General features: G+C 49.0%; 1 protein-coding gene across 9 annotated transcripts in view; it reads left to right on the top strand.

Moving 5' to 3' along the window:
- The window catches only part of ZMYND8 (zinc finger MYND-type containing 8), a 115,485-nt gene extending 94,288 nt beyond the window's left edge, over nucleotides 1–21,197 (top strand). For 7 of the 9 annotated variants that reach the window (XM_065922121.1, XM_065922116.1, XM_065922118.1 and 4 more), the window contains 9 exons: nucleotides 509–766; nucleotides 2,830–3,020; nucleotides 7,370–7,450; nucleotides 9,873–9,951; nucleotides 10,888–11,127; nucleotides 12,490–12,647; nucleotides 13,772–13,838; nucleotides 17,561–17,644; nucleotides 19,501–21,197. In XM_065922121.1, coding sequence (XP_065778193.1) covers nucleotides 509–766; nucleotides 2,830–3,020; nucleotides 7,370–7,450; nucleotides 9,873–9,951; nucleotides 10,888–11,127; nucleotides 12,490–12,647; nucleotides 13,772–13,838; nucleotides 17,561–17,644; nucleotides 19,501–19,640 — 1,298 coding nt within the window. In that variant the 3' untranslated portion in view covers nucleotides 19,641–21,197. The remainder of the gene's footprint in view (nucleotides 1–508; nucleotides 767–2,829; nucleotides 3,021–7,369; nucleotides 7,451–9,872; nucleotides 9,952–10,887; nucleotides 11,128–12,489; nucleotides 12,648–13,771; nucleotides 13,839–17,560; nucleotides 17,645–19,500) is intronic. The other 2 variants (XM_065922123.1, XM_065922122.1) reach the window with 1 other exon arrangement.
- Nucleotides 21,198–22,067: the final 870 nt, after the last annotated feature.

The raw sequence follows: 22,067 nt of genomic DNA, 5'->3' as shown, positions 1-22,067 counted from the left end.
TTACTGAGTGATTCATTGTTGTTCAATGCTTTGGCCATTGGGAGGCTTGTCTGGTTCCTTGGGGTACATGCTCTGTAGGTTTCCTGGCCAAGGAAAGGATTCCTGTTCATCTCCAGATGGACTTTGGTGAAGTTGTTCTCAAACTGCTTGCTGAACTCTTAACTTTGTGAAACGAGGTACTTGCAATGATTCTATTCATCCACTGGGTCATCGACTAGCAGGTGGGCAACTCCAGGCCGGGGGCTGGGTCATGTTGGCCTCAGTCCCCTGGAGGCCTTGACAAGTATCTCAAATGTGAGCAAGCAGTAACCCAAGGAGGCTGATGTTTTAAGCTAGAACCTGCTGCAGAAGTGGCCTAAGCATATACAGTGAGAATGTGCCCATTCACAGGGAGGTCCTTGGCATGCTAGCCTGGGATGGTCGCCTAGAACTCGCTGGCCTGGAGACCCTGCAGGTCAGCCTGAGTCCCGTCTATTTTCTGTTTTGTTTTTTCACGCCTTGGCTTCAGTTGTAGGTAAAGCTCCACCATCCACCACAGCGGGCAGCCAGTCTCCCCCCGAAACGCCGGTTCTCACTCGCTCATCCTCCCAGACTCCCACGGCTGGGGTCACGGCCAGCACCAGCACCACGTCCACGGTCACGGCCCCGGCTGCCGCCTCCGCCGCCGCCACCACCTCCACCACGGGAAGCCCGGTGAAAAAGCAGAGGCCGCTTTTACCGAAGGAGACTGCCCCGGCCGTGCAGCGGGTCGTGTGGAACTCATCAAGTAAGTTTCAAACGTCCTCCCAAAAGTGGCACATGCAGAAGATGCAGCGCCAGCAGCAGCAGCAGCAGCAGAGCCAGCAGCAGCAGCCTCAGTCTTCCCAGGGGACGAGATATCAGACCAGACAGGCTGTGAAAGGTACCGAGCCTCCCCTCTCTGCTCTCCGTGGCGCCCGCTCCCTTTTCGCCACATGGACAGGAGAAAAATCGTCCTCGTTTTATTTTTTTCAGTTCCCCTTTGTTGCCTGGCCACCGTATCCTGGAGGCCTGACACATTCCATTTGGCATTATTTTTAAAAATTGTTTTGCAGCTTGCTTTTTGTACTTTTCTTTTTCCTTTTTCATTTTATAAACAGTACATGCACGTCTTCTTAGAAAGGGGTGAAATAGATGCCTAGACACACAAAAATATGCTGTCTTGATTGACATTCTATTTCATTCTCCACCCTTTCTCAGAGGTTATTGTTAACCATAAGATCTTTTTTTAATGCATGTATGCATATATATTTATGTATATATATATGACTTCATAAAGGTATTACTTTTTTTTTCTTTTTGGAAACATAAAAATGGTACCATCCTTGCCTTTTTTTTTCCCCCACCCATCAGCATGTTTTGGAGGTCCATCCATGTCAGTACGTATAGCTCTCCCTGATTCTTTTGGACTGCTGCGTAGTATTCCACAGTTTATTTATTAAAGTATTCCTCTACAGATAGACATTTAGGTTGCTTCCAGTTTTTTCCTGTTGTAAGCAGTGCTGCAATGAATACCTTTGAAAAAGTTTCCTTGTGCATGCCCGTGAACCCCTGGGCATTATTTTTGAAAGAGTACAGTATGAGAAGTGGATAGTAAAGGACACCTTAGTAAGTAGGGATTAGCCCCTCAACCCAAGAAGAGCCAGCATCAGGAACTGTTGCTGAAGCGTGGAATACGTCTCCCAGCAGGAGGCTCCATCTAGGCTGGTGTAAAGCTGAACAAAGCGCTGATCTGATGGGTACTAGTTTGTCCAACTCTCTTGAGGACTGACACAGGGCTTGTTTCATGGGGAAGCCCTCCTCGAGATCCTTCATGGTTGGACTCCTTGATCGAAACTCTCATGTACTGAGTGCACTGTTGTGTGTAGAATTCTTGAGAGTTGCAGCAGGTTGTGAAATGAAAGAGTAGCCAGATCCTGACCTGGGCCCCCAGTGAAACCCTTCAAAGATTGGGGTGGAGGGAGACCGAGCGATTGGACGTAGAGCCGGATTGATCCTGCTGTCTGAAGAGTTGCTGGGGCAGAACCGAGTCTGGGATCTTTCAGGTTGGGATGGTCAATTCCAGTCTCCTGAACTCATCGCCCTTAAGTATAATGAGCCTTCCCGGGGAACTTGGGAGCTGGCAAGAAGGAGCTTATCGATGGTATGGTTCCTAACTCCCAGATTGTCCTTTTAAGATAAACAAGGCTGGCCACTAGTTGAAGTAGTTAGGATAGATTTTAATCTGCTATATCCTGTTGCAGTAGGGCAAAATGTCCAGCATGAACTGAAATCAACTCCAACGTGTACACTGGGGACTGGGGTTTTAAAGGGAGAATTTGGGAATAGGGAAGGGGAATTGTGGGGGCTCTGTAGAGTCAGAAAGGGACAGTTTTACACAAAGTGGCAAGGGGGTGTTGGTCCATGTGAAATGTCTGGGTTTGCTGACTCTGGTACCTCTTAAAGGTAGGCTTCTGCCCTCCCATAGAGACTGGGCAATGGGCCCTATTGTTAGGTGTTGAATGGAGCAAATAGGCAATTCTGTTGGCAGCCTTGAGTTTTCTTAGGTGGGGACTTTAAAGGGGTGGGGGTCATCCTAGGAATGCAGCCTTGCGCTGTTGGAAACCATATTAGTCCTTAAAGACCCAGGTGGAGGCCGCGCTGAGAAAGGGCTCGGAGGAGCCTCGCTCGAGTTTGGCTGACGAGAGAATCTTTGTCCCTTGAAAGCAGAGAAACTCGAACGGTGTGAATTGGGCCTTGCTCCCACCACAGCTTCGAGCTGGGACAGCCTTCCCGAGGCAGTGGGGTGACCAAGAACCTTTGTTTTCCCAGCTGTCCAGCAGAAAGAGATCACGCAGAGCCCATCCACCTCCACCATCACCCTGGTGACCAGCACCCAGTCGTCGCCCCTGGTCACCAGCTCAGGGACCACGAGCACCCTCGCATCTTCGGTCAGCGCAGATCTGCCCATCGCCACCGCTTCAGCTGATGTCGCTGCAGACATCGCCAAGTACACTAGCAAAGTGAGTGCCTGTGGCGGGATCAGGGAGGACCAGCCTTGAATCTTTCCAGGAATTAGAGGGGATCGGGACGGGGTGGAGTCCCTCCCCAACTCACCTGTCCTCTTGGACATGTTCCTTGTGGAGGGGTGTGGTGGGCAGGCTCGCCTGCTCTGTGTTCACTTGTGGGCACCCTCTCTGCAGGTTCTGTCTTCTCTCTTTTAAAATTTGTTCTATTGAAGTATAGGTGATGTACAGTGTTGTCTTAATTTCTACTGTATAGCAAAATGATTCAGTTATATACACTAACACTTTTTCATATTCCTTTCCATTCTGGTTTATCACAGGGTAATGATTGTAGTTCCCTGTGCTATGCAGGAGGACCTTGTTGTTTATTCTATGTATAATAGTTTGGTTTTTTTATTCTATGTATAATAGTTTGCATCTGCTAATCCCAGACTCCCAATGCGTCCTGTCCCCCACCATATCCCTCTTCTCCACCTCTCTCTTAGTTTGCCACGTGATTTCATGCTCATTGTTGAATTTGGGCAAGTAAAGCTTGCAAGATGAGAGTGCCCTGGAGTGACGTTCAGGTTGCTGTCTGAAGAACCAGGGAGTGAAAATCACCACCAGAATTGCAGCTCCTTGGGGAGTCCTTCTGCTCTCTGCTGGGGCCTAGAACAGTGCTTGATACATAGTTGTAAAATGAAAGCAGGTTGCTGCCTAACTTCTCACTGGGCTTCTGATTAGTAACTGTTTTTTTTTTTAATCTGTACGGTTTTTAGAGTCTTTATTGAATCTGTTGCACTACTTCTTTACTTTCCTTCTTTTATAATGTTTTGGCTTTTTGACTACAAGGCTTGTGGGATCTTAGCTTCCTGATTAGGGAATCAGACCCGTACCCCCCACAGTGAAAGGCAGAGCCTCAACCACTGGACTGCCAGGGACGTCCTCACACCCATTTTATAGATGAGCACGCTGAGAACTGGCCAGGCCACACCACTTGTGCAGGGTCACATAATCTGTCAACGTCTAACTGGCATTTGAACAGTAGCAGCCAGGATCTAGAGCATCGGCTTGACCTGGCTTTGAGCTGCCTTGTGAATTCACACCAGGCCTGCTGACCACCTATTGTTCTTATAGGTGGCTTCTTAAAGCTACCCTGCTTGAGTCAGCGTGGCCAAAGAGATAAAACCCAAGTCTGGGGGTGACATCTCTTAGTTAGTATTTCTGTTCCCCCCTTTTGAATAAAACACAAGAATTTTTATCGAGTCCCCGAGTTTCAGAACAGGAAGGGTTCACCTGTTAAGTATGATTGCATCCTCAGGGTTTTTTTTTTTTTTTTAACTGGTGGTTGGTCTTTTATTTTTAATTTTTTTTCCCAATTATTTTTATTAGTTGGAGGATCCTCAGGGTTTTTGTCTTACCTGTTCATCACCTTGAACTAGGATTGACTTCATGTTTTCATTTATAGTGACTTAACAGAAATAAAATTCAGTCTACGCTCACCAGATCCTGTTCTTCAAGGATTGAAGCCTGAGTCCACCTTTCTTCTGTTAAAAAGAGTGATTAGCATGAAAGTGTTAAAGAATTAATGCAAGCTTCCCTGGTGACTTGGTAAAGAATCCTGCCTGCCAGTGCAGGAGACATGGGTTCCATCCCTGATGCAGGAAGCTCCCACACGCCCTAGAGCAACTAAGCCCATGTACCACAATTCCTGAGCCTCTGCTCCCGAGCCTGGGAGCCGCAACTACTAAAGCCTGTGCCTGGAGCCCGAGCTCTCCATCCGACACAGGAAGCCGCCGCAGTGAGAAGCCTGTGCGCTGCAACTAGAGAGTAGCCCCCGTTCACTGCGCCTAGATTAGAGCTTGTGAAGCAGCAAAGACCCGGCACAGCCAAAAATAAATGCGTAAATAAGTTATAGTAAAAAAAAAGAATTAATGGTACCCCGTGGAGACTTTCTTCCTAACAAGATCTGTTGTAGATTTACAAGAGGGTAATTTTTAAAATGACTGATTTAAGATGTCTGGTATTGCTTAAATGGCTTCCTTTTCCTTATTTATTTTTTAAAAAATTATTTATCTATTTGGCTGCTCCAGGTCTTTAGTTGTGGTGTGCAGATTCTTAGTTCGCGTGTGGGATCTTGTTCTCTGACCAGGAATCAGACCCAGGCCCCCTGCATTGGTGCAGAAGCTTAGCCACTGGACCACCAGGGAAGTCCCCCCAGACGGTTTCTCGTTCGCTTGCCATTGATTGGACTTCTTGTATCGCCTTCCGTTGATTTGGTCCGAGTTGTCCATTTACAGATGAGAAAACTGAGGCTGCCACGCAGCTCAGGCTAGTGTTCACACCAAGCCAGTGTTATCCGCTCCTGCAGCCCTTTTTATTCCATCTCTTACAGTTCTCCCCCTTACTCATGGGGCAAAATTGAGGAATGAACATTTTGATAGGCGTTTTCTTTGCAGTTAAGAAAATGAACTCAGCGACATAGTTTTGGAGCTGGTGAACTTGCTTGTGTCTGAGGTGACCCAGAGTTGAAGACCCAGATTTGTGTGTTTTGGCAGAAGGGATCTTTTTATTAATGTTGAGTTCTTTGCTATATTTGGAAGTGGGAACGAAGGTCAGTCCACAAATTCATGATTTCTTTAAAATGGAATGTAACTATGGCATTAGTAAAGTATTGGATTTCATCCACTCTCTCTAAAGTTTTCTCGTAAAGCAATTTCCTTTGAATATTTTAAATGGACCTGAGCAGGGAGGCCCGTACAGAATGACTGACCACAAAGCACAAAGTGTTTTTGCTGGCAACATCCCCCTGTGGTCCCTGCAACAAGGGGGAGAACTAATATTTCAACAGATACTTTATTCATTTTCCGCCTATTTTGGGAGTGAAATGGGGGTTACTCTTTTGGGGTTGGCAGCAGTTTTGCGATCACATGTTCTTGAGAGTTAATTCTCTTGTGAAAATAAGAAAACAGGTATTTCTTTATGAACTCCTCAGCCGATACTGAACCACAGTCTCCTCTTTTTCTCATTTAGTCCTTATATACACCCTACAAGGGGGCAGTGTTATTATCCTTGTTTTATGCCTGGGGCTTAGAGAGAGCTGTGGATGGCAAGATTTAATGGCAGGAAGAAATCTCGGGCATCAGGTACAAGGGTGCTCTTGTCCTGTTTTCTTGCTGAGTTGGAGCAAAGGGCATAGCACAGGGGCGTCTTGGCAGTGGCTGGGCCAGATCTGAGACCTGGTTTGGTCTCCCGTCCCCTCCTGTCCCTCCTGTCATGTGGGAGGGCTCAGCGCGTGTGTGCCCCTTTAGGTCACCAGAGCATTGAGGAGAGTTCCCTGTGTTGGACAGTAGGTTCTCGGGAGTTATCTGTTGTGTATGTAGTGGTGTATAAATGTCAGTCCCCGTCTCCCAGTCGGAATCTCCCCACTCCCCCAACCCCCGCTTTTGTAGCCGAAAGTTTGTCTGCTACATTTGTGGCTGTTGCTGCTTTGCCAGTAAGTTCATCCCTGCCATTTTCTTGGCTTCCACATAGAAGCGATATTGGACAATATTTATCTGTCTGTCTTCACTCTGTATGACGGTCTCTAGGTTCAGCCACATCTCTGCAGATGGCACTATTTCATGCCTTTTCTGTGGCTGAGTAGTACTCCCTTGTTTGTAGGTACATCTGCATCCGTTCCTCCGTCAATGGACATAGTAGGTTTTGCCCATGCCCCGGCTATTGTCAATAGCACTACGCTGAGCAGCGGGGCGCATGCCTCCTTTTGAACTATGGTTTTCTTCGGATGCATGCCTAGGAGTAGGGTTACTGGCTCACATGGTAGCTCTATTTTTAGTTTTTTAAGGAACCTCCATAGAGTTCTCTTCAGTGGCCGTACCAATTTACGTTCCCATCAACAGTGGAGGAGGGTTCCCTTTTCTCCACACCGTTTCCAAAGCATTGATGGTGTAAGATTTTTTTGTTGATGACCATTCTGACTGGTGTGAGGGTGACACCTCATGGTACTTTTGATTTGCATTTCTCTAATCATCAGTGGTTTTGAGCATCTTTTTGTGTGTTTGTATCTCTTCTCTGGAGAAATGTCTATTTAGATCCCCCCCCCCCCCCCCATTTTTTGATTGCGTTGTTTTTTTTTATATTGAGCTGCATGAGCTGTTTGGATATTTTGGAGAGTAATTCCTTTTTGGAGATTAGTTCTTTGTTGGTTGCTTCATTTGCAAATGTTTTCTCCCATTGTGAAGGCTGTCTTTTTGTTTTGTTTATGGTTTTCTTTGCTGTGTACAGATCGATTTTAGGTATATGTCATCTAGAAAAAGTCTCAGGGAAGTTGATCACCTAAATTGCTTCTGTTTTTATCTTTTCAGATGATGGATGCAATAAAAGGCACGATGACGGAAATATATAACGATCTTTCTAAGAACACGACTGGAAGCACCATAGCTGAGGTCAGAGGTGACACATGTCATTCTTGTTTTTTGTGGTGGTTATCTGTGCTTCATATATTTTTTTAAAGTTTTGAAAAACTGGAGTGAAATTGCTTTGCAGTGTTTAGCTCCTGCCCTACAACGGCGTGAACCAGCGCTGTGTCCACAAGTGTCTCCTCTCCCGTCCTTCACTCCCTGTCTGCTCAGGGTGTCTTCTCTGGGCTGATATGGGGGCGCCCTGAAGAAGTTCTCTGGAAACCCCTCTCAGGTTCTGGCTCCGGTCCCCAGGCTCGCTCTGCCTTGATGGCAGTGTTGAGGGTATTTTTTCAGTTGGCTAGGAAGCTGGTGCTGTGGAGACACACCCTGCCCTCTGTGATCACCTCACTTCTAACCCGAACAGCTGAAACCAGAGCCCGAGTGATTGACCCACTGGAGAAACCAGAAACTGGTTATTTTGGCCCCATGTGAAATTGGCTCCTTCGTCATCTCCTGAAGTTTGGACTTTTTTATTCAAGTGATCTTGGTGCTCAAGAGGTAGTATCCCAAGCTTCTTCAATTTAGGTGATTACTTAGAGAATGGAGTGGTTAAAACATGGAAATATCCACTTAGGAAGTGACCACTTATTTTTTTTTTTAAAGAAAAGTCTCCCTGAATTTTCTTCCTAGGATAATGTCAGTGCAGACTGGCTCCTTACGGGTCCCTCAGGGAAATGACAAGTGGCAAGACTTGTTCAGATCATTGAAAGTCACGATGGAAAGTGAGGGGAACCCCACGCGGAGCCATTGATGTGAGAGGGCAGGCAGAGTGAGGCTGGCACCCGGAAAAAGAGGGGGACGTCTTCAGGAAGATGCTCTGATGGGCCTTAAACAGAGAACTGTGTGCTTCAGCTTTTTTTGTTTTTTTTTTTTGCCACACTGAGCTGCTTATAGGATCCTAGTTCCCTGACCAGGGATTGAACCTGTGTCCTCGGCATTAGGAGCATGGTTAGCCACTGGACTGCCAGGGAAGTCCCAAGATAGCTGTGTGAATGTAAAGATTTCAGGGAGGTCCCAAGAAAAATCGATGAATCTCTTTAGGTACTTTTGCTATATGACCATCTTTATGATTATGCTGGGGTGTCAAACAACAAGGCCAAATGCTGTTTTTAGTAAAACCTCCTCTCCCTCACCCTGACCTGTCGCCATACTTTATTCCTTTTTGTTCATTTAATTGATGTGGGGTTACCTGAAACCTTGGGTCTTGAAAGATGTCAGAATATTCCAGATTTTAACAAGGTAATATGCAGCCCCCTTTCACAGTTAGAGACAACATTTCTACAGTGATACAGTACGACGGTTCCCACCGTGTTGGAAAAATCAGGATTTCTCAGTCTTGAAGCTCCTGACGTTGGTGCCAGATGTTTCGCCCTGGTGTGGGCCGTCCTGTCAGTCTGGGATGTTGAGCAGAATTTCTGGTCTCTACCCTCTGGATGCCAGAAACAACCAGAATGTCTCCAGGCACTGCAGCGTCATAGAGAGGGGAGTGGGGCAAAAGTCATCCCAGTTAAGAACCATGGTGATGATTAAACACTGTCAACAGCCTTGTATCAGTTCAATTTGGGTTTATATTTTCTTCTCTCCAAATGAATTTGGCCCCAAATATACTCCTCCTACCCTCCACCCCAAATAGCCTGTGGTTTCCAGAATGGTTAAGCTTTGGGATTTCAGGTGAATGATGATGGCCCCCACCCAAAACTTTAGGTCCGAGATAAAATAAAGCTGTTTTTAGGATGTTTTAGTTTTATTTTTTTAGGCCAAAGTCCTGCTCAAAGCTTTTACATTTAGTAAATCTCTTACGTGTGAACCTTCACATTGGGAACTTTCAAAGACGCTAGTGTTTGCATGTCCGATCACGTAAGTTGGTTCACGTGTCTGGCGTACACTGTCAGGTGCAAACATCCTGCACAAGTGATTGTGCCTTGGTGCTTTACTGTGGAGAGTGCAGTATTACAGTATCTTTACTTCAAGCCCAGGGTGTCCAGAAACAAGCGTAAAAGCAGCGGTGATGTAGCTGGTACTGGACTATTTAGCCACTTGTGTTAGTTGGTTGCTTAGGCTAACTTTGTTGGACTTATGAACGGGCTCTAGGAATGGAACTTGTTCGTATGTAGGGGATTCACTGTACTATTTATTTTGAAAATCTGTCTTTTTTTTTCACTTTAAATGGCTTTTCCTAGAGCATCTTTTGGAAAAGATAGACCACTTGTATTTGGTTTTTTGAAGCAGAATTTCTCACGAATTTGGATTAACTCACTGGCACCCATCTGGGGGAGGCCAGCAGAGACCAGGCTGCCTGCCCTTTGACTCAGCACGTGACATTAACCCATAGTGAGAGCTGGAGCTTCTGAGCCCTATTGGAAACAGGCACCCAGATGCGCTTTGTAAGTCTTCTGTCTTCTTACAGATCCGCAGGCTGAGGATTGAGATAGAGAAACTCCAGTGGCTGCACCAGCAGGAGCTCTCAGAAATGAAACACAACTTGGGTAAGTGCTGCTGACCCGGTCTGCATTGACGAAGGTTCTGAATAGGAACTTCTTGGCGTGTCTAGAGTTGGGCCCAGGTGTGAACTGGGTCAAAAGGAGGCCAGGGGGATGTACCACTCCTGGGGGGAACACAGCATCCTGGGGAGTCTAGCCTGGAGAAACCAGGTATGAAGCAGGAGCTGGCGGGAACCCCCTTTCCTCTCTTCCAAATACCAACATCAGCAACAAATTCGTCCCAACAGCTGTGGTAGCTGCTTCTGCTTGTGAGCTGTGACCTGTTGTAAAATTGAGAAACATCTCAGTAGCCTGAGCAGTTTGATAATTGTCCTGGCCTAATGATCAGTGCTGAGGCCCTGCCCTGTCTGGGAGATTAGATCTACTGCCACCAAACACATCGAGAAGGAAGTATATCCAAGTTGCAGCCCCAGTTCTGCCCATCTTGGCTGTGTGCCTCAGTTTCCTCATCTGTGAAATGGGTAGTATAGTAGTAGTCACCTCCTTAAGATTAGTGTAAGGATTAAAAGAGTTCATATTTATAAAGTGTTTACAACAGTGCCTGCAGATCATAGGTGCTGTATAGATATTTGATAGGAAAAAAAAAGCTTATACAAATGATAAATTTCAAAATGAATTGAGTGGGGATTGTTCTGAGGATTTATGTGAGCACTTCCTGCAGAGTCACCATGGGGCCCCATTATCATTATCCTCAGGACCTGACATTCCTGATCACAAACAGTTCCTCAGGTTGGCACGGTGAATGCCCACTTTACAGATGAGGACGTTGGAGCTCAGGGAGGCTGGGTGACTGTCTGCACCAACTCACATGACCAAAGATTCACAGCTGTCAGGATCCACCCTCTGACCTGCTGTGAATGAGCCCACGGCCTGGGATGGGGGGGTGAAGTTGGCATCCTCTCCCCTGCCCTCCCCTGGCAGAGCTGACCATGGCGGAGATGCGGCAGAGCCTAGAGCAGGAGCGGGACCGGCTCATTGCCGAGGTGAAGAAGCAGCTGGAGCTGGAGAAGCAGCAGGCGGTGGACGAGACCAAGAAGAAGCAGTGGTGTGCCAACTGCAAGAAGGAGGCCATCTTCTACTGCTGCTGGAACACCAGCTACTGCGACTACCCCTGCCAGCAGGCCCACTGGCCCGAGCACATGAAGTCCTGCACCCAGTCAGGTAGGGCCTCGGGAGCGCCGCCTGGCCCAGGCTGTGGGGGGCGGGCCCTTGGCTCCCCCTGGACCACAGGGCACTTGCCGCGCCCACTCACCACAAGTGACTCCTGCACACGAGACCGCAGCAGGCAGACACGTGGCCAAGTCCCCAGGCTCCATTGTCTCCACCCTCTGGGTTCCTTGGCGGCCTGTAATGACAGCCCAGATGACTTTAGTTTCCTGTGGCTTGCTGTGGTTCTCCACTGGGGGCAATATCTGTCTCTGCCCAAACCAAATGGGGGCGTCCCTGGTAGCTCAGATGGTGTAAAGAATCTGCCTGCAATGCAGGCGATCTGGGTTCAATCCCTGGGTTGAGAAGATCCCCTGGAGAAAGGAGTGGCAACCCACTCCAGTATGCTTGCCTAGAGAATCTCACAGACAGAGAAGCCTGGCGGGCTACAGTTCATGGGGTCACAAAGAGTCGGACACGACTGAGTGACTAAGCGGACATACACACAAATAAAGTGCATCTTCTACCCCGTTCTGCAATGCACAGGACAGCCCCCTACCATGGAGCCCATCCTGGGCTCAAGGCTTTAAACAATCACCAGTTCTTATGTGAAGGACAGAGTGATGGTTTGGAGCTAATTTGTCTTTAAAATCTCTTTCTAATGCAGAGCGAGCAGATCCCAGGCCAGGAGACTCTAGCAGGAAACACCGTCTAGTTAGAACTTATTAATAACATTTATTAGTAATATTTTACAGTTAGCGCTTATTTATGGCCAATATTAGATTTCTGTGTTTAGAAGTAAAAGTCTCCACTTAAAAGAATTTATTTAAATGCAAATAGCATAAATAATATGACGAGGGACTGTATCAGTGGACTGGCAAATTTTTCAAAGGTGGTAGATGAACGACCCAAGTTGGAGAGACGCTAGGCAAGGGTTGGTAAGCTTTTTTTATGAAGGTCCAGAGTAAATGTTGTAGGATTTGTGGCCCACGGGGTCTGTCAGAACCTCTCAAGTCTGCTGTTACAGGGTGAGAGTGAGTGCATGAGGTGAACACTGGTCTAAAATTAGAAATTACGAAATGAGTAATTGGAACAGCCATACTAAGCTGTTTGCTTCACGAACATGCTTTTGTCTCCAGAATGATTTAATTAAACTTAAATCACAGACTCTGAAAAATGAACATATCTTCGTGCACAGTCTGGAATTCCTGTGTCTGGGAAGGCTTCGGTCCAGCTATTCTGGGCCCGCGCTGTGCCCTGGGCAGGGCTGGGTGGCATCTCTTAACACGTGGTGGTTTGCACGGAGCAGGGTTTCCTGCGGGCCTGGGCGCTACTACGCTCGGCTTACATGTGGCTTCTGTCGCCCGTTGCCCTCAGCTACCGCCCCTCAGCAGGAAGCAGACCCCGAGGTGAACACAGAAACACTAAATAAGTCATCCCAGGGCACCTCCTCCAGTACTCAGGCAGCCCCCCCGGAAACCAGCGCCTCGAAAGAGAAGGAGACGCCAGCTGAGAAAAGCAAGGACAGTGGCTCGGTGAGTATCCATCCCACATTCCTCGGGGCCACGCAGAATCTCAGACCTGCCCCCCTCCCGCCGCCACGGCGAGCCCCGTGCTGTAGGAGCGTGTCTGTCTTCAGGCTGCAAGTGGGGGTGACAGGGTCTCCGCAGGCCTCCTTCTCCCCAGGCGTGTGTTGAGGGCAAGTGTTGTCCAGTAGAACCTGTGATGATGGGAGTGTTCTGTATCTCCTCTGCCCGTTGTGGGAGCCACCAGCCTCAAGTGGCTGTTGAGCACTTGAACTGTGGCCATTGTGACCAAGAACCTGGGTTTCAGATGTTACTAAATTAATTTAATAGGAACTAATTTAAATGCAATGGCCATGGGTGGCTGGTGGCTGCTGTGTTGGACACAGAGGTCGCACCTCTTATTTTCCCAGGGTGTGGTATGTGGATTGTATGCAGACATTATTTTAGGTGACATGTTGGTCGTTTTTAACACTTGTAATCATTATGGTTTTGCTTCATGTGTATTACGGAAAACATCAAGTCATCCCAGAAGTCAAACCTCTTTGATTTCATTGATATTATTGCTGAGGAAGAGGTTATTGTGAAATAAAAGTGAATCGATATAATATGATGTAATATGTAGTCAGCCCGCAGAATCCATGGATTTCTCATCTGTAGCTGCAACCAGCCAAAATTCCATTCTGTGTTTGGTTGGATCCGTGAATGCGAAACCCTCGGGTACAAAGGCACAGTTTTATTCATCCTTCGGCCATTTTATATAGGGAACTTGCGCATCCTTGGGTTTTAGTTTCCTTGGGGGCTCCTGAACCATTCCACCTTGGGTCCTGGGAGACGGCTGTACTTCCTTTTGGGATAGGGTAGAAATCCGGAGAGGCGAGTAGGTCAGAGAGCGGGCAGTTGAGGAACAGTGTCCTTGAAGCTGAGGCTCTAGAGTGGAGTAAGGGGCCTCCCTAAAGGGCACAGGGGTAGGGCCACCCCAGCTGACCTGGCCTCCCCTCCCTGAGCACGTCAGGCAGGCAGCATGAAGGTGTTGGCGGGCCGTGACAAGCATCCCCATGGATCCCGGGGCTTCCCTGGGGGGGCTCCGCTGAACCCAGGGCCTTGCCTCCATCTCTCTCTTTTTGTGTTTCTAGACCCTCGACCTCTCTGGCTCCAGGGAGACGCCCTCCTCCATTCTCTTAGGCTCCAGCCAAGGCTCTGGTACGTTGCCCCCTGGTGGGTGAATGCGCGCTCACGTTCCGCACGGGCCGGGGGGAGCCGTGTCGTCAGGGAGAGCCTGAAGGGTGCAGGGCGGTGGTTTTCAAACAGTTTCCTTAGGGGTCCTCGGGGGCTCCCTGGGCCGGTCAGCAGGGGTGAGGGAGTGGCTGGGCAGGCGGCTTTGAGGCATTTCTCCAAGTGAATCAGTATTGACCTTAGTTTTGATTTTTTTTTTTTTTTTGGAGTTCCACACCAAAGACACAGAGAGGTTCTGTTGCTGACCTGGGGTGGGCTAGAAGATGCATTTGGTTTGGGCAGTTCTTCTGCCCTCAGAAATGACTGTAGCAAATGAAACTGTGTGAAACTGTCCCTGAGGTCCCAGCACTGACATTTCGTGGAGGAGGGTACTTGAGCCTTCAGAGGAGGAAGAAAACATTTCTAGGTAGATGATCTTTCTGTAGAAACCTTTCGTCTTGAGGGATAACCTGGCAGGCTGTCTTGGGTGGGTTATCTGGCGCTAACTTTTCTAGTTCTCCTCTCTTGTGGAGTTTGAGATGTCTTCTAACCCACTGGGTGTTTCCTCTGCACCCTCTCAAACCACTTTCAGGGCCTTCCAAAAGGGTTCGTCCTCAGTGAGAACTGTTCTGCTGCTTTCAGGGTCCTTCAGCTCAAGCCAGGGTCTTTTTCTCTTCTAGATCATTTTCTTCTGTTGAAAACCAAACTTTTTTTGTTTTGTTTTTCATTTCTGCATATTGAGTACCTAGAGGAAGAAGTGATGTCCTTGTTAGGGTGGCTGGAGACTTCCCAGAGGCACTGGAAGTGGGGTTTGGGCTCAGGGGACATGAAGGCGGAGTGGCATGAGCTGACCTCGGGGAATATGAACTTGGTGTGGAATTACGATTGAACCACCTGTCAACTCCCTTCTCACTCTCACTCGGGTCTTGTGATTACATCTTGAGGACACGTTGAGTTTGGAGCGGAGGTGTCCTCCTCATGCCTTCTTCTAGCTTCTCTTTTTAACAAAGGCAGAGCAGACTTGAGACCTCAGCAGCATGGCACCCGCCTAGAGCTTCCTGCTACTGTTTGGCTTTCATTATGTTGATTTGTAGTATTGCCTGCTGTGTATGGCAGGTATTATGCGTTTCTGCTTTTGGTGGTGATATGAGTTTCTGTTCGACTTAAGTGGAGAGTGAGTTTAGAAACACCAGCTGAGCCCTAAGCAGGAGGATTTTGGATGTGCCAGAGCTGCAGAGGTGGTTGTCCTGGGGAAGGGTTCAAGCTGGGGAAAACACTGCTGCAGGCAGGGGGCGCTGTTGAGCAGCAAAGTGGCGGCATCCACGGGGGAAGATAAACGGGCCTTAGGAAGATCGGCGATGCTGTGGGGGTATGGAATCCGGTGGGACAAGGAGGCTTGCGTGCAGGAAGACAGTTGGGAGATACGGCATCTCCCAGCGGTGAGGTGGATGAGGTGTCCCCTGGCCCAGGGGTTGGCAGACTTTCTGTAAAGGATCAGAGAGCAGAAGAGGTGAAGCTTCGAGGGCCTTTATCAGAACCGCCGTTGTTGGATGAAAGCAGCCGCAGATGGCACATAAACAGATGCGCCTGTACTGTGGTGAGCTTGCATTTGGAAAGCAGGCATTGGGCTGCATTTGGCCTCTGGGCCGTCACTGGCTGACCCCCGACCTGAAGCACCCTGGTGTGTGAGGGGGTAGGAAGGGAGGCTGGAGAGAGGAGGTAGGGAGGCTCGAGTTGCTGGGGAGTTGGTGTGGAGGGTGGAGTGGGGAGAAGACCATCCCGGGGAGTCTGATGACTAGAGGAGGAGGGAGGGAAAGGTACCAAATTGTCAGCATTTTTTAGGGAGCACTGCAGTGTTATTCTAGAGTGTGAGCTTGAAGGGAGCTGAACCGGAGGTCCCTGGAGGCTGGATCAGGACTGGGAGCTCACTGCTCCTCATTGCCCCCTGCTGCACTCCACAGCCGTCTGGCTGATGGGTTGTCACCAAAGCAGACAGACCAGCTCATCTTCTGATTCCTTGTATGTCTCAGGGCTTCCGTTAGTGCTCACTGCTTGCTGATAGTGTAGAAGGAATCTGGAGAAAAGTGGGCTTTGCAAAAACATGGAGGTTCCTGTGCTCTTTATTGGCTTCTGGAACCAGGCTGGTTGAGATGAGCATCTAGTCCAGAGGGAAAAGGTCAAACAGGAGATAGGAGCTTCCTCGGGGTGGGCGTCGGCCTCTCCTGTTCACTTGTCTCTTCATTTTAAGATTTTAAAGTGATGCATGCCTATCGAGTTGACTCTTAAACAACATGGGTTTGAACCATGCAGGTCCACGTCTGTGTGGATTTTTTTCCCCATAATGAATACAGTTCTACACAGTCTGTAGCTGCTTGAATCTGTGGGTGTGGATATGGAGGGCTGACCATGAGACTTAAGTATCCATGGAATCCAGTATCCATGGTGGGTCCTGGAATGAATCTGCTGTACCATCCCTGACCTGATACCAAGGGATGACTAGTCAGAGAAAATCGTACAGGGAAAAACAGTTCCTCATCTCGGTCTCCATGGCTATCTTTTTGCAGCTGGTACTTATTTATAAATAACTTGTTTCCCCATATTTCTGTTTCTTGACTTTATCTAGACATTGCTTGTTGACTTCTGGCTTTAGATGAGAATCCGGGTCACTTGTCAGCTCTCTTCTCCCCTCTCTCCCAGACCACTCTGTCATTGTTTGATGTGCTCTGTGGGTTCCCTTGGCCCAATTCAACACTTGCTCCTTAGGCCTTGTTCTCCAGCTAGAGGAAACAGTGTCCCTGGACCCCTCTCTTGGTGCTCACCGCCTCCCTCACCTCTCCTCCACAGTCATATTCAGACTTTCCCATCTTCCTGCTCTGACTTCCCCACCATCAAGGTGGAGAACGTGTGCATTCTCTCCTGTAACTGCAGTTGGTCCTTCTCACTTCCGGCTGTTGGCTGAGTCTTCAAGGTTGGCAGGTCATCATCTGTTTCCATCATTATGGTCGTGCTGTTCGTTGCAGAGTCAAACAGTGCACTGTGAATACATTTCCATCTCTGTGTAGCCTTACTTTTCCCTGGAGGTTTTTTTCTCCCCCCTGTATCGTATCTTCAGCGATTTCCCCGGCTCTTCCATTTCAGACGATTCTGTGCTGGCGTCCTACCATCGTGGCTGAGGAGTGGCCCACTGAACTCTCACCTGTGGCTCCTCCCTCAGTCCTTCTCGCCACACGCACCTCCATCACCCTCTCTCCCCTGACCTGTCGTCAGCCTTGGCAGTCGATTCGTGATTATACTTGCCCTAAATAATCTGGGTTCCTTGGGCAGAGCCTTCCCACTTCAGTGTGGTGGAGCCGGCACCTCCCGTTTCCCTGCCTGAATTAAGCTCTTGGTAGACCTAGTGGTTCCGAGAAAAATTTGCTGTCAAAATTCTGGGAGTTGATGGCTTCACGTGGTTGCTTTTATGTCATTGTATGCCTTATTTCCACCTGTAATCTTGTGCTATGTCCAGTGATCCTGTTCATGGTTTTAATATGCATTTTTGAAAGCCTTAGTCTCCTGTGCATGTCTTGAGTTGGAAAATGGTGACATCGACCCAGCAGCACCCCCAGTGCTAAGACCAGTAGCCTGTTGATGAGCAGGAGAGCGAGCCCGTGGGGTTGGCGGACTCAGCTCTCCGCCAGACTCTGAGGGGGCCTGTGCTGTCTCTTCAGTTAGCAACAGGTGCGACAAACAGCCTGCCTCTGCCCCAACCACCACAGACCACCAGCCGCACCCCAACTACCCAGCCCAGAAGTGTAAGTATGAACCCGCCCCAGGGAGCCGCCGGGGAGCTGCTCCCGGCAGGCGGAGGGCTCGTCCTGTGTGTGTCCGTGTGTGTTTCCTTTGTGGGCGTGTCTTCTGTTCTCCTGAGTGATGGGTCTTGGCTTTGCCTGGTTTCTTCCTCGCATTAGTGCCTCTGATGACCATCGGAAACTGCAGTAGGAAGCGAGAGAGCCAGGACAGACAGTCTGGCTTCTTTTTTTTCTTTTTTTTGACCATGCTGTGCAGCTCATGGGATCTTAGTTCCCTGAGCAGGGATTGAACCTGTTACCCTTGGCAGTGAAAGCACCAAGCCCTAACCACTGAACTGCCAGGGAATTCCCGATCTGGCTTCTTGAAGGGACTTCATCCTTGGTCTTTTCATGATGAGTCCTGGAGTCACACCCATTGTCCTCTGCAGTGCCTGGCTGAACCAGCCAGCATGCCCTGTCCTGTCGGTGGGAGAGGTCAGACTGCAGTTACTCAGGTGGCCAGCCTGGCTCTGGGATGCGGCTTCTCTGCTAAGTAAGCTAAGCCCTGCTGCCCAGCTGGTCTCTGCCTTCAGCAGAGCTGGGGAGACTCCAGTGTGACTTGACTGCATTGTTGTCAGTTTCCGTGTTGTGATGACCACCTGCATCACTGACCTTCCAGAGGAACAACAGTGTAGGTGTCACGAGTAGGGAAGAACATGTAAGAAGAGGTGGATTGAAGGACCCTAAGAGAGCTCGACCCTGGACCCCAGCTCTGCCCACTGCAATAGCGCCCCCTTTGGGTCACAGATGCAAGTGATGAGGAAGCGTTCCCTCCTGAGAGAATCAAGGACTTGGGAGATCCTTATCACTCACTGTCTTTGCTGCTTCTCTTCCAGAAGAGCTCAGGACCAGTACACATGCCTGCCTGTCACCAGGCGATGATAAGAGCGGTCACCCTTCTAGGCGATGATCCGGTCCCTTGCTCCCTCACCCCGATTCTGTCTCTAAGCTTGATAGCCGACTTCTTTTGATCAAATATTATCATCCCACCTCAAGAAGTTAAAAAAAGTTTTGTCCCAACCTGTCTGAACTTGGTAAATGATCTAGGATATGATGGGATCTCAGTGATGTGCTGGTGGGTCTCTTAGAGTCGGCCATCCCGCCAAGCCTGCAGGCTGGACTGTCTCCCAGCTGGACAGACACCTCCTTTGGCTCTTCCTTCAGTGTCCTCACATCTTACTCATCCACGATGTAGCTCCTTATGACGCATACGTCCTTGAAGCTCCCTTAGGTCTTACTCTGCTTCTTGCATCCTTCAGTTGACCTTTAAGCTTGTCCTTACTGGGAGCCAGTTGGTCTTAACCATTAAGCCCAGGTGGGCTTAACCATTCTGGTCCTCACTCCTTTTCCTTTGGCTGGTTTAGATGTAAGTCTGTTTTTTCAAGTTGCCTGTGCAATGATTAAAGAAACCCTATTAACATAAGTAAGCAGATTGAACGCCAAATTTCAGGGTCTTTTTTAGTGGCCAAGGACATGGGGTACTTGGTGTCTGCTAATGCAGCAAGGGTGCCTGGTCCCAAGTGGCACACAAGAAACATCTTCCTCGATAATTTAGTACCTTTTCCCCACTTGTCTTTATTTTCTCTGAGCATGATGCCCCCGTTTTTCCAACCAGCTCTTGTTAACTGCTTACAGACCCCCCAAATACAGGGCAGTAAACCGTGGCAGGATTTTGCCCCTGTGTGTTGTGGGGAGTCGGGAGGGGAAGGTGGCTTCCTGGGGGAGCAGGTGCAGATCCCGTAGAAGGGGATGGCTGCCCGTGGCCAGGGGTGGGCAGGGACGCTAAAGCTCCCTTTCCCCTTGGCTTCCCCCCTCCGCAGACCATTCCCGGAGCAGTAAATCCAGTTGCTGGAGCGGCAGCGAGGAGAAGCGAGGGTCGGCCCGCTCCGAGCACAACGCCGGTACCAGTTCGAAGAGCCTCATCCCTAAAGAGTCCCGCCTGGACACCTTCTGGGACTAGGGACACGCTGGGACCCAAGCCGCCCGCCCCAGACACCGGGGAAACCGGAAACCGCAAAGAACCGTGAGACCGGAAGAGCGCCACCCTCGGACTGGAGGCTGCCAGCCGTTCAGACGCGGCCTCCGCATCCGGCACGGGGCGCCGCCCACACTACGTCACTTCCGGCGACAGCCTTGCCTGAGGACTGTTCCCCCCACGTGAGACCTTTGCTTTAGATGTAAATAATGTACACTTTGTGGATGTCATCGAGCCTAGAGTACCTTCCCCTTTTTATATTTGTATTGACTTTAACTTATAAAAAAAAGAAAAGAGGGAGGAAAAAAACAATAAAAAGCAGAAAACACACCCAACAACAAAAAGAATGGATGCTGGAGAGAGGATGGTCATCCAGCCCGCCTGTCACAGGGGTGCGAGGGGGTGCGGGGCTCCCTCTGGCGCGCAGCTCTCCTCTGATGCCCCGTGAGCTGTTTCCATTCGTATGTCTGCACACGGCACATTGGGATCAGGAGTTTCCAGCACAGAACTCGGTGCTGCTGTGGACACATCACATGCACCCATTGGCCCCTTTCAAATACTACATTATCATGTTAAAAAAGGCAAGCTCTCTGGACCAGAAGGACACGCGGAGGAGCTCGTTAATTTTATGTGATTTCCACGATGACTCTACTCCTATAAAAGGGAAAAAAAGAGAAAAGAAAAGCAAAACCCCACATCCTTGTTTACAGAAGATTAACTAGAAACAAGCCCTGCTCAGCTCCGTTTGTAGAAGAGGGGGACCGTAGGAAGCGTTCGGGTCAGAAGCTCCAACACGAGAGTTTTCCTTTGCTTTGTGGTTCCTTTAAAGACACTCACACCCGCTTGGTAAGAGGTGGCCGTGCTTCACGGAGGTGAGAAGTCAAAGGCGAGACGCACGCGGAGGACGTTTGAGTCTGAGACGAAGCATGTATGTAATATTTATAGGATGGAATTTTACGTTTTTATGTCAGCATGAAACAAAGGCAGCTTGAGGGGAAGCAGGACACCGCCGTGCTGTCTGTTACACTACGAATGCTGTAGTACCATTTTGTATGTTGTGTAAAACAAGAAGCATTGAACAACGCAAAAAGGTGATGTATGTATATGGGAAAAATTAATTGTACGATATCATTCCAGTACATTCTGTTGTACATTTTAGTCTTGTTTCCTTTCTCTTCATTGTTGATAAGAGGATGCGAACTGTACAGTTTCCAGCTAGTTACCCATATTAGAAATAAAAGAGAGAGTCCTAGAAGAAAACAGGAAAGTACATTTGTCGATTGCAGTTGTCAAAAAAAAAAAAAACAAAAAAACTAGCCTAGCTGGCCTTATTTGTGAAGCATAATTGCTTTTAGCATATGGAAGTATTTTTTCACATTTTCTTTGTATAAAATTTGTATTAAACTTAAATATCTTTTTTGATGATGGTGTTTCTTTGTGACTGAGCCAGTGGACTCACGCGGTATGCTCTCTTGGGTTCCCCCCACACCCTAATTTTTTCAGATTCTTCACCTTTTTTTAATTAAACTGCTTTGGAAAAATGCCTTGATCGTCCTCGAATTTGCAGTTTTCCCTTTGTTCAGGATGGCCGTGTCAGGTTTGGACCAAACACGGAGACGGGGCCACACGAGGTCAGGAACCCCTCTCTCCATATTATAAATAACGGCTCCCACTGGGAGCTTTCCTGGGAAGTCCAGTTCTTGGGGATTTGCTGACAGAGATGGAGGCAGAAGGGAAATCCTGGGTCAGTCTTGGAAGAACACGGGGAGGGAGTGAATTTGTCTTTCTGTGGCCAAGATGGCAGCCTGAGCTCCCAGGAGCTCTGTGGGCAACCTGTGACCTTGGCGCTGCCCAGGCACACCCTGGTCATTTCATCTTCGTGGGTCACATAACTGTTTTGGTTTTGTTTTTTTAATCATTTAAACATGTGAACTCTCCTCAGCTCATGGCTGGACAAGAGCAGGGCATGGTTTGGCCCCTCAGGCCATCCCCAGCCGATGCTGTGAAAGGAATGGAATGGGACTGGTTTAGAGAGGACCACACAAGAGCTTCTTTGTTCTTCGTGGGTGTGGGAGCCTGCCATGTGGAAGGTGACAGTGCGTGTCACGGCCCCCAGCTGATGGATGTTCAGGCGTGGCCAGCACACCTGCCTCTGTGCAGGTCATGAGCTAGCTGAGGGGCCTGTGGGAGTCATGCCAGGTTACATCCGGGGCTCAGTGAGTGGCCAGGTAAAAAGGGGGAGGACTTGGAGATTCCAGACAGGGCAGCGGGGCCTTCTCTGACTTTAGCCTGAGTGGACTGTTTTCAGGGCTCAGTGGCTCTGAGTCTAGGGATGAGGAGGGGAGGGAGGACCCCATGCTGTCTGCCGTGGTCCTTGCCCCTGTCTCTGAGCGATGGCCAGGCCCAGGGCAG

This window comes from Muntiacus reevesi, chromosome 2 (assembly GCF_963930625.1).
Source record: "Muntiacus reevesi chromosome 2, mMunRee1.1, whole genome shotgun sequence".
Lineage (NCBI taxonomy): Eukaryota > Metazoa > Chordata > Mammalia > Artiodactyla > Cervidae > Muntiacus > Muntiacus reevesi.
This window is presented reverse-complemented; position numbering and strand designations above follow the sequence as displayed.